General features: G+C 34.4%; 1 protein-coding gene across 1 annotated transcript; it reads right to left on the bottom strand.

Annotated features, from left to right (window-relative positions):
* Window positions 1-2,205: 2,205 nt before the first annotated feature.
* LOC128222535 (uncharacterized) lies at window positions 2,206-6,549 on the bottom strand. The gene is made up of 2 exons (XM_052931583.1): window positions 5,985-6,549; window positions 2,206-4,292 (listed from the first exon to the last, which is right to left on the bottom strand). The coding sequence occupies exons 1-2, from the start codon at window positions 6,358-6,360 to the stop codon at window positions 3,874-3,876; spliced, it is 795 nt and encodes a 264-aa protein (XP_052787543.1). The 5' UTR covers window positions 6,361-6,549; the 3' UTR covers window positions 2,206-3,873.
* Between the last annotated feature and the right edge of the window lie 10,690 nt (window positions 6,550-17,239).

Genomic DNA, 17,239 nt, shown 5'->3' with positions numbered 1-17,239 from the left:
TAATATCATTTCGAAAGCAAGTTGAAGGAATTACCGTGTCAGACAATAAAATAATTACAATATATGGCCGGAAAACAGTTTTGCCCTGGACATTGAATGAACATTACATGTCCAGAGAAATTGACAAGGTGGATTGTTTAAATCATCACCTTGTGATGGAGTCAATAAATCTACCAGTTGGAAAGTAAAGCACAGTGACCTTTTGGTGATTTTATCAAAGATATATTCTTTATCTGAGTTTACGATTGTCAAGAAGTAAACTTCAGCTCTTGGACAATTAGAAACTTAAAAAATAGCAGAAAATATATATAAATATATATCTTTGCTTTGTGTGGCTCCGAAATATGTTTGCATTTGGGTTAAATCATAGTGCTGACTGGTGAAATTCTATGACTTTTTCTTAACATGGCGTCATAGGTTTTCCTTTTTTTATTTTCTGTTTACAATTTGATAATGTCTAACAATCAATTTAAAAAAAAAATGCTGCTTTAAAAACAAAAACAAAATCGATTGTCCGTGATCTCTGCCTGTTCGAGTCTTTCCACCTACTGGAACGCATGCCGGTGTATCATTATAAATAGTTTGTTAACAGTTAAATAATAGTATTAATTAGTTTAGTCGTTAAACCGTGTACTTTGTATATTCAAGTTTAAAATTATTCCGAGTGTCGAGTATTATGGCGTAATCAATTAAGATTCCGTAGAGTAAATTAAAAGTATATTAATGCTAAATTAGAATTACAACGCGACCTACTTGCAGCGTAGTTAAATGTGATATTTCTAACATATAAACCGTCCATTTATATCCAAGGTTATTTTCGATGGAAACTGTCTGAACGAGGTGTTTCGAATGAATCCACTCTAGACCAATAAAACATCCCGGATCAAAACGCAGAACTAATAAACCTAGTATACAGCCGGCCTGACTCGTATTTGTTTAAGTAACTGTTAATAATATACAACATTTACCACTGTAAAAAGGCAAACGATTTTGAATGAATTTCCATCTTAATTTGTTAACTTGAAAAAATAACGGTTATCCTGTTTGGCGTTGATATCGGAGAAATATGTGTATGATAGCTAAGTTTAAAAGTACAATTGTCGCACAGCTATTCTTGAATACAATCATTCCCATGGCAGCAGCATTTTGCATGTCATTTTGTAAATATTTCTGTTCCAAAAACACTGTACTTTGTAAAGATCATCCTCAAATCAATGCTATATATTTAATTTCGATTTAATTGAGCATACATAAATGAATAAAATAGTGTTATAACGATCATTAAAAACTAACAAATCAAACTTTTGAATATTATATATTTAATTTCGACCTTATGACAGTTATCATTACAAACTGACTAGTCAAACCTTTAAATGTATTAAAATCGTCACACCATAATCGAGATAAATTAGAGATAGGAGTGGAAATAAAAAAGCAACAGCATAGCAATGTATATTTCTTTTGCGAAGACAAAACATATATCATAACCAAATAAAAACATTATTCTAATACTTAAAATATTGTTAATTGTGCAATAAGTAAACACTCGCAAGTGATGTATTCTCACGTTGATAATAGACAATTGCGCATGCGCATTCGGTCACTGTCTTTCGGTGTGCTGCAAAAGCTATTGACGGAGAGAGACTGCGTTTAAATATTATTTCATAGGTTTCGTTCTGAAGCAAGGTTCGTATAAGCTTTCCACTATTTTCAGAAAAACATATCTCAGAATCATAACACATTATTTGTATTTCTTAATGTGTGACTATGTGCCAACGTTATCATTTTGAATTCCATGACATAATTTGGGGAAGTGCCATTACTGAGGGTGCGAAAACTTTGTTTCCCTATCCCTGTAAATGCCCTATGATAATTGTTGTTAATGCTGCATTCTCACAGATTTACCATTTTTACAACTTTTTTTTTTGTCTTGGAGAGAGCAAATTATTGCGTGGGTGTCTGCAAGCCAATGATAGTTATGGCATAAAGAGTTACTAACGGTTTAAGAAAAATGCATGAAACATCATTTTTTGAGCTTAAATATTAAAATCTGCGATCTAATTTTTTGTCGGGGGTCTTATATAATTGGTTTCCGCAAAAGCTCATTCCAACACAAAAATAAAAAAGTTGTCAAAATGTTCAATGTGTGTGAGTGCAGCTTTAAAGCTAGAATACGTTCTGAAAGATCACAACCGACGGTTTCTATATAAAAGAAGGTAATTCCATTGCGGTCTGAGACTTTAATAAGTGGTGCAATAATTTTGATTAAAGGCCGCTTTACTAATACTATATATTATGTGAAAAAAAATAATGTTTTTACTTTTATAAAAAAAAAATTATGATAAATTTACGGCCTTTTCTTTAAATGTGATAAAAAAAACACTCTTAATATAATAATCACATTGACCTCCCCTATTTCCGATATCTCTTCACTAGTTTTGCCTGCTTTCTGAATCGACAGACAACGTCGTCATATTTTGACAAAAAGAAACAAGAATTAGTCCAAAGATTCAAATATATTGACTCTCCAATCACCTGGTTTTTTTTTTAATTTATCATTGCATACAGTCTATTTCTTATGTAATGCTCGAAATCTTCTCGATTGTCTTTAAGTAATACACTTGTCATCTTCAGTTCAAGACTGACATCCTCTGTGAATTGGCAGCTACCAAAATTAATAAACAATGCCAACATCGTACTTCAGTTAGAACAATGCACGCTGAAGTACTTATACTGGCGATAAAGGCTCGGATGCACATGATTTTCAGAAAAAAGGGAACTTCTAAAAAGTGAAGAAATGCATTTAAAACTATGAATAGTTTTTTCTTTTCTTGATTTAAACAAAACATTTTACAACGCACCTTAGCACATTGGCATAACACAAATTTTAGGGACAGGGCAACCCCCAAGTAAACCGGGCCTGCAAGTCAGTTTCTGTCTAGCTACGCTCCTGACAAGTATGAATGCGTCTAAAAACGAAACAATGTAAGTGAATTAAAACTTCAAAAACATTTCTCTGGAAAATACCACCAACCTATCGTAAATCAAAATGCAGCTGCTCGCTGTAGCCCAGTTTAATATCGATACTGTTTCCTGACACATCAATAGTACATTAGAGCAGAGGCAGTTTAAATATACCGTTTTGATGTATTTCAAAGCTGCGCAACTGTTTGGTAGTAACGCTTTTAGCCATAATACAATAATATTCGAACGTTAGTATAAAACACCCGAGATCTGATATTTTGTCGGCAGTCTTATATCACTGGTTTGCACAACACTTGGTTCATTCTAAGACTAAACATAAAAAATAATCAAAACGGTCAAACTGAGAGAGCGTTGTTTTAATGCTCATTTCAAGGTAGAACAGTTGGTATCACCTGTCCGAAAATGAAATACCGTGATATGAAATCATGTTACATACTATTATACCAAACACATACTGTTTACACCGGTTACGACTGCGAAAAGAACAGCGTCCTTTCAGACGGGGATTTAACTATATTTTAAAAAAGCCTAACGCGCCCAGGCTTTTGAGAGGAAAAGAACTCTTATTTAAGCCTGCACGCGAAGACAGTATTCAAACTGAACACATTAATCATTACGAAATAACTAGTAATGAGTGTGCGAACTTGTATAAAGGCAAAGTCAGGTAATGTATAAAATTATGTATTCTTGTTTCAAGGTTTGTTACTGACAAGGCCATATCAACAAAAGTAAATACACACTACATATGTATACATGCCTAGCGAGCAATACATGTTTAAACAAAGCAATTCAAGTAGACAAGACATTATTGTTATTTAGTTGCAAAACATTTAATGCATATAGTCTTCCAGATGCATATATATCAGCAAGAAGTATGCACAATACTTGTCACTCAATAAAAAATCCGGAGAAGAACGTGTTCCTTTCGCTGCCTTCGACATATTTCTCCGAGTATACACTCTCAACATTAACACGGTCGCCTTTTCCAAGCACCATGACGGTAACGACACTGGACGAATCATACGAATGCGTGTTTGCGTTCACGTTCACATTAAGTCGTAGATACAAATTGTCGTTCTTTTTCAGTTCGTATTGATTGATTGACCCACTGCTAGCTGTAGATTTAAAATAGCCTGTGATCTTGACAGAGATCAGATACAGGCCTTCTATTGGGGCGGTAAACGTGCCTGTTTTGCCGTTGTATGCTGATCCAATTTTGGTGACAACATCGTCAAATAGTATCGTCTGTCCTTCTGTTGTCGAATTTATATCGTCTGAAAGAATGGCTAAAAAGGCCGGGCGGGGATCTGAAAAAAGCAACATACTTGTTAGTAGTATTTCTAGAAAATCAATTCCAAACATAAGGATTCCCTACTAAGGGTGTGTAGTTGCTTTGCAATCATGTTGACATATTTAAATGGTTGGAGTATTAAAGGCGCACAATATAGGTTGAGCCTTATCGTGTTTAACAAGTTTTACTTAAATGGTCAAAAAATGAATATATTTAAGGTACAGATAAACATAGCGATATTTTGGCGTTTATTTTATCAAAACAGAATGTGTAGCTCCGTAGATTGAAAACATGTACAAAGCTTTATATATTTTTTTATCTGTACCTTAATCATGAAATTGTATTAATCGCCTTCCACAATTCACAAACTTCAATAGTTAAACAATTGAGAAAACCACACGTAATGGCACGTTATGGAGCAGTAGGATCCTTCAACAAAGCTCAAAATGTTAAACCATAATTGTAACCCTGTAATAAAGTAGTCGATGGTCGCGAAAAAAACCCGCAAAGAACTACTTTCCATCATGGTTGTTATAAGTTCAAATATCAGAGTGAAACTGCAAATGTGACTAGAAAACTATCTCATAATTATGTTCATTTCTTCAATATCAATTAACACAATTTTACTTTCGTCATTAAAATAACAACTACAAGAAAGAAGAAAATAATAAAAATAATAATATGGCTTCGTGTCCATAAATGCCCCAGAAAAAAAACGCCAAAATATCGCTCTAATTATTTAAGTTTCTTTATAACTTATATTGTGCCTTAAATCCTCGGAGAACGCTCGAAGAACCCTTATCTTATACTAACTGATGCCATACTTAAATAAGATATAAATATCTTTCTGTTTAACAGGTGATAAGCAACATTTTAGAAGCATTTCTAGAAAATGAATTCCAAACATTAAGGTGAACTATGTATGTAGTTACTTTGCAATCATTTTGACATATTTGGAGTATTAACGGTGCACAATAAGCATTGTTGCAATCAAAAAGCTTAAATAAAATGTCTTATCTTGTTTGACTCATTCTACTTAAATGATCGAAACAAGATGCAGTTGATTTAAGTATAGATAACTAATGGCCATAATTGGCGCTATCTTAACTGTGTACTTTGAGGCCACGTAGACAATAATTAAAACATATGCATAAAGGCATATATTTTTATCTGTACCAAAATCAAATGCCTTGTATCATTTAATTGATTCAGTTAAACATGGAATTGCATTATTGCATCAATCTATATTGTGCCCCTTCAAACCACAAACAGCAATTTTTTTTTTTTTAAATTGTGGAAACCGCAAAATTTAATTTTAAAAAAGCCGCAAATGTGAAACCATATTAGACGTCGCAAACAAATCAAAGAACTACTTCCCATCATGGTTTTGAAATGTACATGTATCAGATTTATATCTCTAAAACTGATAAAAAAAAGTTTGCACCACCATCACCAATAAAGATTAAAAGTGTAATAACGGGGAAAAAATCAACTGTCACTCGAGTTCAATGCAATATTTAGTTAAACAGTATAACTTTAAAACATTTCGCTTTTGGCACTTAAAATGACAACAAGAAATACAACATAACAAGGAGTGCACCCAAAAATGGAATTCAACTACGACGTAGATAGAAAAATTTCGTTTTTAATCCTCGATAACTTTTTATTAAATACTAAATGTGAGGATACTAAAACATTAAACACATACCTTTATGTTTTACTTGAAATAAATCTAGTGCCGCGGTAGATGCATTTAAGGCGGTTCTCGTTCTCTCCAAGCCGTCTTGAAGAGCGAAAGTCGAGGCAGAGTTGATGTCGACAGTCTCTTCCAGTCGATGTAAAGTTGTGTTTGTCACTTTTAATTCAGTCTTTATAGAGTCGAGTTCGTTTAAGGACTCTTTGAGATTTTTGTTTTCAGTCTGTAGGTTTTCAACAGTCTTTGCAAGTTCTTCCAGTCGTATTTCCATTCGAATAGCCTTTTCTAGTAGTCGTTCATCGTATTCAAATCTCGTACACCTTGGCTCCACAATACCACTGCTCACACAAGAGAGGCACCCAAATAAAACGCAGAAACGGACAATCATATTTGTTTCATCAAATTAAAATATGATTAGCAATGGTTAGTGTTGAAATATTTTCTTACGTCTTATCTCAGATAAGCTTTAAATAGTAATTGTTTAGTGTAACATTTAAAATTGTCCTTTAATCTGAGTTTTTATGTCCTTATCTGTTTTACAAGCAATGTTTGATATTTCCAAAGCAAGTGATGAGAACCTAACAACCGAAATGTTTCAATGTTAACACACACCTTAGGTATTTATGTTGTTGTGCTAGACATTAATTATTCTTTCACGGCTAATTTGCGATGATTAGTTTTAAGCCAGTAGTAAGGTAGCTTTTTACGCCGTCAATTAATGATTCGTGAAATGTTGGTGCCAGCTGAATCACTTAAATCTCTTTGTTATTGTTTTAAACGAGTTCATCGCACTTCCAACCCCGTGCAAGAGATAACAGTAAGGCTTCGAACGGCTAGTGAACCACATTCGTCATAAGGGACCTGGACACTGTATGTTTACTGTGCATATATAAGTAATCAGCATTCCATACACTGTGGATATGAACATATGATTATACGGAGTAAATATGTAGAGACATAATAAGACGGATAACGGAATTTACTGTCTTCGTCAGGTTTGTATAAATAATGTGTGGGTGTAATACCTTAAGCGTGTATTACATCGTATTTACAAGCATAAAACCAGCTGCCATATTTCGTGATCAACAATTATTTGCAGATGTTGATATAACAACATGTTAATGAGTCAAAACTTAATTGTATGAGGGTTTTTCCATTTTGAAATTACTTTAGCAATTAGTCTTAAAACTACGCCTTACATTTATACACGATCCGTGACAAACAGATAAAGTTTTTAAAGCACGAATGACGTAGTTTATTATAGTTTCCCATTTGTTTAAACATAGTTACTTCAAAGGTCCATACTCACTAACAGCTTGTGTCAGAGTTTGACATTTTAGACCCAAAACTGCAAATCGTAATAGTTGCAATTTTTCTTTTGAATAGCAATAATATATTTTTAAAATAATTAACACATATTCTAAAAAGAAATTAGATAAAACCTACTTTGCAAGTTTAAATCACGGTTAATAAAAATCTGAGTACTGTCATCTAAAGACAAAGAGCGGATATATGGTTAAAAAGTAAGAATTTTTTTTTACCTGATGAATCAAATATGATTTTTTGTGAAACCGGGGAGTGCAGTGCCATATAGATATATTTAATTTTCCCACGTGCACGTTTTATTTTGTAAGAAAACAGTTTATTGAGTAGTTACAACGTTTCTCCCATAAAGGACATGCATGTTTAAAAATTAATGCAGAAAATGTTTATCAAATTACAGCTGAATTTCACTTACGAAGCATATAGATAAAATAAATATTTGAAATATTTTGATCGTTTCACAACAATTTGTTATTGTTGGTGTTTTATTAGATTGATCCCATACTAAATCAACAAATACGTTATTTTTGTCGACCCCGCACTGACCTGTAGGTGACCGGAATTGACAGCACTTGACAGAAGGGAAGTTTGTTCACATGATGTTAGTTGGTAATATTTTATTCAACGGTTATAAATAGACACATGTAGAAAGAACAGAACACCAAGTAATAAAATTATTCTTCCCTATCGGGTAAGGTACATTATTGTTTTCATTATAACGCCATTTATCTACATTTAAGGATAGCATATCCCTCCTTCTGGAAATGTTAGACCTCGATGAATTTACTTGACTACTATCTTCCTTTAAACAACTGGTAACATATTGTAAATAATCATCGCCATAATTGTACCTTCTATAATCCTGATCCAGTGTTCATGATCTTGCATTCCCGACCTCCCTATATAGATGTAACAAAATGCTGGGGAGAATAATCGACCGTGTTGCTTGCAGTTGTTGTTAGCCGTGTTACACACGGACTGTATGAACATGAGTAGCCTTATTTAAGGGACGCTTAAAAAAGGGGGAATGAGATTGTTCTGATAGACTTGCGAACTTAACATACTCCCTACTTTGTTTACAGTACCACCACTATTCTTTTGTACTTATCTCGTCACCTATTCAATACATACCTTTTTTAAAAGTCGGACCAACGCAATTTGCATTGTGGCTTGGCCAAAGCGATTTGTGTTCTCACCATGGAGTAACACCTCGTGAAGTTACTCCAAAGCAATCGGACCAAGATAGATCAGTTTTAGACATTTCTCAATAACTTCTTTACATTATAAATAAATATATTCTTAACATGAGCACAAATATTACAAGCCATAGTACCATTCCTTGATTCTTTCGAAGCAAGCAAAGCTCATCTACTTGCCATCAAACTAAAATACTGGCATGAAAACAAGATTAACAATAAAAAGGAGGACAACCTTTTTTATCAGCTAAGATTTAAGACTACTTGCTTGAACATATACAGAATTTAATGCGCACATAGGAGCAGACGGTTTAATGGAAAATGACATCTTATCTGTCCATTTTGTTTCATTAGAGTCAGATGGAAACGTATTAAGAACAAGGTGACGTTTTTCCATCAATTGCATAATAAAATGTACCTGTTTTTGGCGATTATTTTCCTTTATGTACAATTGGCTAAACATTAAAAGCAGAAGTTTTCTCCATAGTTTCCAAACTAAGCTGACAAATGATTATACAAGTGACTATGTATAACTAGGAACGAACGGTTTATTTGAATGACTTTTGTAAATTATTGACGCTTTAAATCGTTTAAACTTATCACATGTATATGTAGATTTACCAACGAATACATTCTTAATTGTGTAAAGTTACGTTCCTCGGACACCATGTCTAACACTACCACAACGGCAATAATGGTAATTAAATCCATCACAGTAATTGGTAAACTACTTTATAAAACTAGAAAATATTATTTGCTTGCCCAATTTTAGTCTGTGGAAATAATAAACGATAATTGTAAAACCACCTCTAGTGTGATTCTAAACAGATAGTTCGTCTATATCATTTTCTCTACATGGAAATACGGTATTATTAATTTCCTAGTCTGAAATGTTCGCTTACATCAATGTTAAAAGAGATTAGTTTTTTGCCTTTCGACTGTTTATATTTGCGCTTCTAAAGAGTGACAGTGCCGGCAATGTTATCACCTGAGACAATTGCATTTAATGAAGATAATATTCACGTTTGTTTTATGCAAACACCTAATAAAAACTATAAGACGTAGCACCTACAATGAAGATTTCGACCATTGTCAAAAAAGTGAGGACAAAAGGTAAAAAAACACAAGTTGAAATATTATAATGCAGTGTAATTAGAGTCTACTGCAATATTTAAACAGATTTCTATATTCCTTATATCGCTACAGACTTGATGGCACTTGTAACTTTATATATCATATTGGTTAAACTTAAGGCCTCTTAATATGTGTTTGTAGTTCATGATATATTTTTGACAATAATGTAAGTTACAGGTACACCACCGATGCGGCACATACATGTATGCATTAAATACCCATCATAAATCCACACGCAATGCATATGGCAAAATACGGTAGTCCGTATTCCACTCCAGTGCAATACGGCCGTATTCCACTATTAGGACATCACATCATAACAAGTATCGTTGCGCGATGTTAAAATGACGTCAATAATGCGTCGTTAAAATGACATTTATTATGAAAACATGTGGCTTTTAAGTGATCGTAACAGTAATGTATATTATAAAAGGGTTATTAGTACTGCGTTTTGATCCGAAATGTCGTATGCGACTCTCGTGGAGTTTTGCAGATTTTAATTTCATTCGGCTAGCGCCTCGTGAAATCCGAATCTGCACTCGAGTCGAATACAATCTCCCGGATCAAAACGCAGGACTACCAACCCTATTGTATTATCAATTTCTCCGTCTCCAATAGACCGTGACAAGAACCGTATTTGGGAACGTTTAAAAATGATTTAATTACTAATTTAAATAATTCATGTTGGTTGACTCGTTTGTCGAACAAGCAAATAAAGAAAACATTATATCTTTAAGTAGATATGTTTCCATATTGCATGAAAATAAAGACACATATTTTGAAAGTACAAAATTTAAACAAAGTCATTATGATACCAACTGTTTAATGATACACTATATTTGGTTTATTTTGCGTAGGCAGTCTTAGAAATGTTTGTTGTTTAAATGTATCATTATATGAAAAACTACGGAAACAAGCAAAGTAGCCAAAAATTCAACCATAAAAGCCGTTTTATGGCACAGGGTAAACGCCAAATACATTGAAACCATTTTAATTGCATTTTAACTTGAATGAACCTAGTTCAGAACAATATAACTCAACTTCCGGAAATACAAATGTCAGTCAGAATTATGGCCTCAGGAGCTTGATAGTCATTAAGCGTCCTTCGTCCCATCCAATTACAGGAATATATTCGTGTGTTGCAAAATAATTGCGTTCGGACGTAATGAGCTCAGACATTGTTTGATTCAGTGTGGTTGATATTTATTAGTTTAGTTTAACCAAATTGTTTTTATAACGATTGTGAAACAGATTGTTAAAACATTGTTTTTGTGAGGCTTAAATATTGAAGGGAAAGTGCATCGTTATCTGTTCCTATGTTTTAATCTGAACAGGAGGCACAAGTAGCCGGCGTACGCGGTGAATCCTGGGTTACAAACTGTGTGCCACGTACAGGTGTTCGATCGATAACGTATGACAGCAGCTGTACGATCAAGCTTGGAAATAAACCAACAGTTGGACATTTGAGTTACCCTGTAAAGTACAGTTTGCCAAGCATTCATTTTCTTAAGCACTAAAAGATAAATCTCAAACAATACGGAGGCCTATCAAGTACAATAAATGCAACATATTGAACTATTGAAAATCGAAATAAATAAAAACTAGTTATTATAAACTATCAAACCAATTGATTTGCTTTCCCCTCTAAATCATATAATTGAGAAACATTTGTATTATTACGACATTAATTATGAAAAATATTCCAAGTTTTCCGCCATGGTAAAGTTTACTATATTTATGTCGTCCTCTATCAAAATACCAAAAAAATACTGATTGTTTAACAAGGAATGAAATGTTTTTTTCTAGAGTTTACGGGAATTTTAATCCGAAAAACATAAACAAAATTACAATATGAATACCTAATTTTTCTGGTTTTTTTACTGCGATATTTCTTTGCAATATAATAGTATTTCAGGAAAATAATTTCTGTAATCATCAAAGTTGTAACATTAATGTTCATAGTGCTACCTCCTCCTAGTTTCCAGTGTCTACTTTCTATATTACATTTAGTGAAGGGACTGACTTTCTGAAAAGTAAATTGCTTTTTTCGCACCATTACCATCCGCGATAAAACGTATTTGGCAGCGATATTCTGGGCAATAAGTGATATGTTCTCACCAAGACCGTCAGTCCCAGACGCGTAAATAGGAATTAATGAAAGGGGAATGAATTATCCCTCCCTAGTTAGCGCATGCACTGATATGAGCGCAGCAAGACAACGGCAACTGTCTGCCGATCTATATCAAGCAATTATACTAATATAGACTTGATTATGTCAGGGTTGAAATCTTGAAATATTTTGCAAACTTAGACATTAACATTGGCATTGACGTATTCCTTTTGCAATAATAAATATCGCAGACATCCATGAACTAAATATAGCACACGGAATTTTATTTAAAAATATCCGATATATTTTTCACATTAAATTCTTTACGTACATATTTTGGGAATTCTTGTGGTACAAAATATATAACCTGGGGAAATAAACTTTTGCTGTTATTTCGGTAAAATAGTTGAATTACCGTAGGGAATTTGAGATATGTTTAAAAGGAATGTGCTTAAAACAACCACATCTGTGGCATTTCATAAATGAATAAGTTTAATAATAACAAGGAAGCTAAATTACAAATTCAGTAATCAGACAAATGGCATGTAAGAGAGGGTAGAGTAACATTTACGAGGGACACTAGTTTGGAGAACTCCTTTTGTTTAATCATATTTATTGCAGGTTATCATACAAAGCTACACTAACGATTTGTATAAAAGCGTATAATAATGTTGTTTAAAGCTATCCAAAATATTTATTGAGTGGTCTATATTTATCCTCAAATATCTAGAAACCAATCAAATATTTATAATGAGTTAACTAGCCAAAGGATCAAAGGATAACCAGTAGACAAGTTAACAAAGTGTTATGGTTTTGGCTGTTGGCCTCCAGCTATCACTTCCACATACAAATGATTTCCAGTTAAAATGCTTGAAAACAAAATCAAAACCTGTATTTGATCAGTTTATTTTTATGTTTTATAAAACATGTCATTTGGAATGAGAAGTCAAAACAAATTTTATAATTCAAACCTTTAACTAATGTCGTCAATACATATACTCGAACTGGTAGGTAAACTATAATCGATACAGCTCAATGAACTGATTTTCATTCTTGTATAAATGCCACCCATAGTAAACAAGTTGCTTTATTTTGTCGTTAATGGTGAATGGGCTCGTAATAATTGTTATGTTCAACACACTTAACTATGTAGTAAACTAACGAAACGATGACACCAAAATTATTTTAATGTACCGCTTGAATATGAGTTATTTATCTCCATTAATCCCTTATACGCTGTAACGATATACTGATACAATCCGTTTAACGGAGATTCAGTCGCCAAATTTCCTATTTAGACGTATAAAACGGAAAATAGTTACAAAACAGAGAGCAAGACGCAGACACCGACAGTTTCGACACGGAATTAATGTTTTGATTAGTAAAACACTCAGGACAATACGAACTGGGACACGTATTATGTTTCATGTAGTTTCATGTGTCAATTTCTCTTTAAATTGCATGCCTAAAATTGGGGTCAAAAGTATATTATTTACACTTGTTTTAGAAACACGCACCATTTTGTACACGCTAGCATATTTGTGGCACAAGACAAAGATCCTTTAAGTGTTACATCAAATTTTAGATATTTATATCGATATCATGTTGATGTTTAAGCTATTTTGATTAACCAGTACACTTTTTTGCATGGATTGCAGTTTTGAATGACACCACCAGAAACATTATGTTTGTATAATTGAAAGATTGCCTTGCTTTACCTATTAAAATCATGGGTTCATATTTATGCAAGTTAAAGATATATAGGTATTTTTTTTTAAATTCACACTTTGTCAATACTATGAAGCCATGCATATTGGGGCAGGCTCAAAACGCATTCCCGAAGTCATTTTATCATTTGTAACCCATGTTCTTGTATAATCAACGTAAACGTTGAGTTCCATCAAAGAAACAATTATCTCCAGTAATAGTCTTGAGATCAAATATCCGGCTCTGCCTCATTTTAGACACAAATACAAACAGCCCGAAGGCACAATAAAATAATCTCTTTTTATATTTGAGGAACAGAAAATTGCAGATTGAAGAGAAAATAATTACAATGCAATTTGAAACAATGAGGAAAAACGAATAAGTCTACTAAGAATGCATTGGGTAATATTTCTATGAATTTTAGAGAAGGAGTTTTGCGGGAATTTATCTTTTGTTAATGAAAAGTTTTCCAATTTCGTAAATTCTAAATAAATGGAGTACAGTTCCATTTGTGCAACACCGCTAGATAGTTTGTCGATGGAACTTAGTATTGCCAAAACGTGTGAACCTTGTATTGCAACAAGGTAATCTATTATGTCGATGTTACCCGGTATTGCTACAATATATATTGTATGGGGGAACCTTGTATTAACACAATGTTGAATAATATGTCGCTGGAAGCCAGATATGTCACAATAAAATACATTATGTCGCTGGACTTAAGTAATGCCGAAATGCTAGACCTTAAATCATGTAAACACACTATTGCCACAATGTAAGATATAATGTCGCGTGAACCTAGTATTGCCAAAGTGTAAGATATAATGTCGCGTGAACCTAGTGTTGCCAAAGTGTAAGATATAATGTCGCGTGAACCTAGTGTTGCCAAAGTATAAGATATAATGTCGCGTGAACCTAGTGTTGCCAAAGTGTAAGATATAATGTCCGTGAACCTAGTATTGCCAAAGTGTAAGATATAATGTCGCGTGAACCTAGTGTTGCCAAAGTGTAAGATATAATGTCGCATGAACCTAGTATTTCCACAATGTAACAGCTGCCGTTCACTACAGACCCGATGCTTTGCAGAAGGTTTATCGATAAAATTTTGCTAGTATCGGGAACCTTTCGGGATCATAATAGTATATTAATAAGTCGGCGGAGCTTTGTCATCGGGCCCGTACGGCATGTATTCGCATGCATTCACGGAGCGGCATACAAAAGGTTGCTGTATAAACCCCAAAACCTATCCGAAGTAGCCGAGTGCGACGCAGAAGAATACCGACAGTTCCGAAATCGGCTCCCGAATGTTTCCCAATCGTGCGGAATGGTTGCGGTAACATTGCAGATCATGCCGAAGAGTTGCCGAATCGTTGTCGATAGAATGCTGAAATGTTGCGGAGTTGAGAGTCGTGGTATATAAACGATGCCGATCTACTATTTTGTTATCAGTTGCTAGTGGGACACCATGGGGTATGAGGCCTTCACCTTGTACTTCAGTTTCAAATCCAAGCTGAAATGAATGCCATGCTTGCCTTGGCATTGTGTTTGAGACAGAGAAGAAGAAGACGTCATCGATGGTGGGTCCGCCCGTTGCTCACAGAGGGCAGGAGGTTTCAGTATGGACAGTACAATACATTGATGCGAGATGAAGGTCCTTCAAACAGTATTTCAGGATCACGCCAACATTGTTTGACCACAAACTCGCATTCAGAAAAAGGACACCAGGTTCCGTAATGTTCTTCCTTCTGGCATAAAGCTTGCAATGAGGTACATGGCATCTGGGGACACGTACGCCTCCTTGGCATATTACTTCCGTGTTTCCGCGGATTATGTATACCATTTCGTCCCAGAAGTATGTATACACTGCTCTGCTTCAGGAATATAAGGATGGCCATTCCTAATACTCCAGAGGCCTGGCGTGAAAGGGCTGCCTAATTTAAAAGAAGGTGGAAAATGCCTCATACTCTTGGTGCCCTCGATGGCAAACATGTGGAAATCAAGAAGCAACCGGGTTCGGGAAGTGTGTTTCACAATTACAAGGGCTTCTTTATCATAGTCCTTCTGGCGTTAGTCGATGCAAACTAAAATATATCTGGTGTGACCTGGGGGCACGGGCATCATGCCAGACTTCCAGATCTTTAATGATTCTGAAGTGAAGCAATGTATGGCTAAAAGATTACGAAGCCTCGCAGAAGGATTTCCGAAGATGCCGAGTTAATGGCGATGAGTTCACGAACGTCGCGAATGGTTCCCGATGGTCCCGAAGCCGTCTTGAATAAAACCTTCGGTGTCCAAATTTTACAACTTTTAAAATTTTGACGCCGAAGTTTTTTCGATCCCGATTTGGCCCGAAGGTTTCCAGAAATGTTAAGGAAGGAAACGGAAGGGTTCCAGGACACTGCGAAGACATGCCGAATCATCCCGATTTTGCAAATTCTGCCTAGTATTGACACAATGCAAGATAGAATGTCGCGTGTATTAAGTATTGCCACAATATAAGATATAGTTTCGCGTGGACCTAATATTGCCACAATGTAAGATATAATGTCGCGTGAACCTAGTATTGCCACAATGTTATATGTAATGTGGCGGGAACCTGGTATTCCCACAAAGAAATATATTACGTCACGGTTACATAGTTTTACCACAATGTTTGACATCATTCCAAGAACAAATTTGATAGATAACACCATCTAGGAAACAAGTTTCTATCCTAATTATCTTCATATCAAATTTCCAGAATATGTTTGCTTGGAGCACAATACCCTAGCTGTTGAAAGAAAATTAATCTATGCTATTTATATAGTAATTTCATTTCGAAAACGAGGGAAAAGAATTCCCGTGTCGGACAATAAATGAATAACAAATTACGTCTAATTACGTTGATGTATAGGACAATGAATGAATTACAATTATGTAAGATAAATTGACGCGGTTGAGTTTTCAAACCATCCTTTTGTGATGGAATCAATAAATCTACCAGTTAGTAAGTAAAACACAGTGGCCTTTTCAAAATATTTTTAAACATATATTCTCAATCTGTTGAATCTACGATTGTCAAGAAGTAAACTTTAGCTCTCAGACTCTTGTAATTAGAGATATAACGAAATAGCTGGATTTGAATATTTATCTTTGTTTTAGCTCCGAAATATATTTGCATTTGGGTTAAATCAATATTCCACTGTAAACATCATATAACGTTTTCTGAACATGGCGGCTTACATTTTTAACTTTCTGTTTCAAATTTGAATTTTTTCCAACAATCAACATTAAGTATTAAGCCTCCCATTGCGTTAAAATAGTATTAATCGGTAGAACATAGGGATCTTATGAACATCTCCAATCATGACGATCTATGACGTCCGATGTACTATACGTATACGCAACACTTCTTAAAATAGGCAAGTGGAACATTTGTTGCTGAAATGCTTAGACCAAACATCCTGATTAATTGCCATCAGGTACTTTATATTCTTCTTTAAAAACGAAACAAAAATCGGTTGCCAGTGACATGTTCGAGATATATTTCCCTACTGGATCGTACGCGGGTATATCAGTACAAATAGTTCATAAAATATTAAATAACAGTACAGTCGAACCCCGTTGGCTCGAACTTCCAGGGAACTGCAAAATACCTCGAGCTTCGAGAAATTCGAGCCAAGCGGAAATGCTTACATTGAGTACAAAAATATCGATCCTTTAAATCCACTTAAAGCTAACGAGTGATCAACCCAAGCGAGGTCGAGCCAACGGGTTTAGACTGTATTTATTGATTTTAGTCGTTTGCCGTGTATTTT

The sequence above is a fragment of the Mya arenaria genome, chromosome 16, assembly GCF_026914265.1.
Source record: "Mya arenaria isolate MELC-2E11 chromosome 16, ASM2691426v1".
Taxonomy (NCBI): Eukaryota; Metazoa; Mollusca; class Bivalvia; order Myida; family Myidae; genus Mya; species Mya arenaria.
Note: the sequence above shows the minus strand (reverse complement) of the source record. Positions and strands in the feature narration are given on the sequence as shown.

Bases quoted from the DNA above. Each gene is read 5' to 3' on its own strand.
- LOC128222535 (XM_052931583.1), bottom strand. From the start codon at position 6,360: ATGATTGTCCGTTTCTGCGTTTTATTTGGGTGCCTCTCTTGTGTGAGC. The intron at 4,293-5,984 runs GTATGTGTTTAA...TGCTTTTTTCAG, and splicing joins ATTTCAAGTAAAACATAAAG to ATCCCCGCCCGGCCTTTTTA.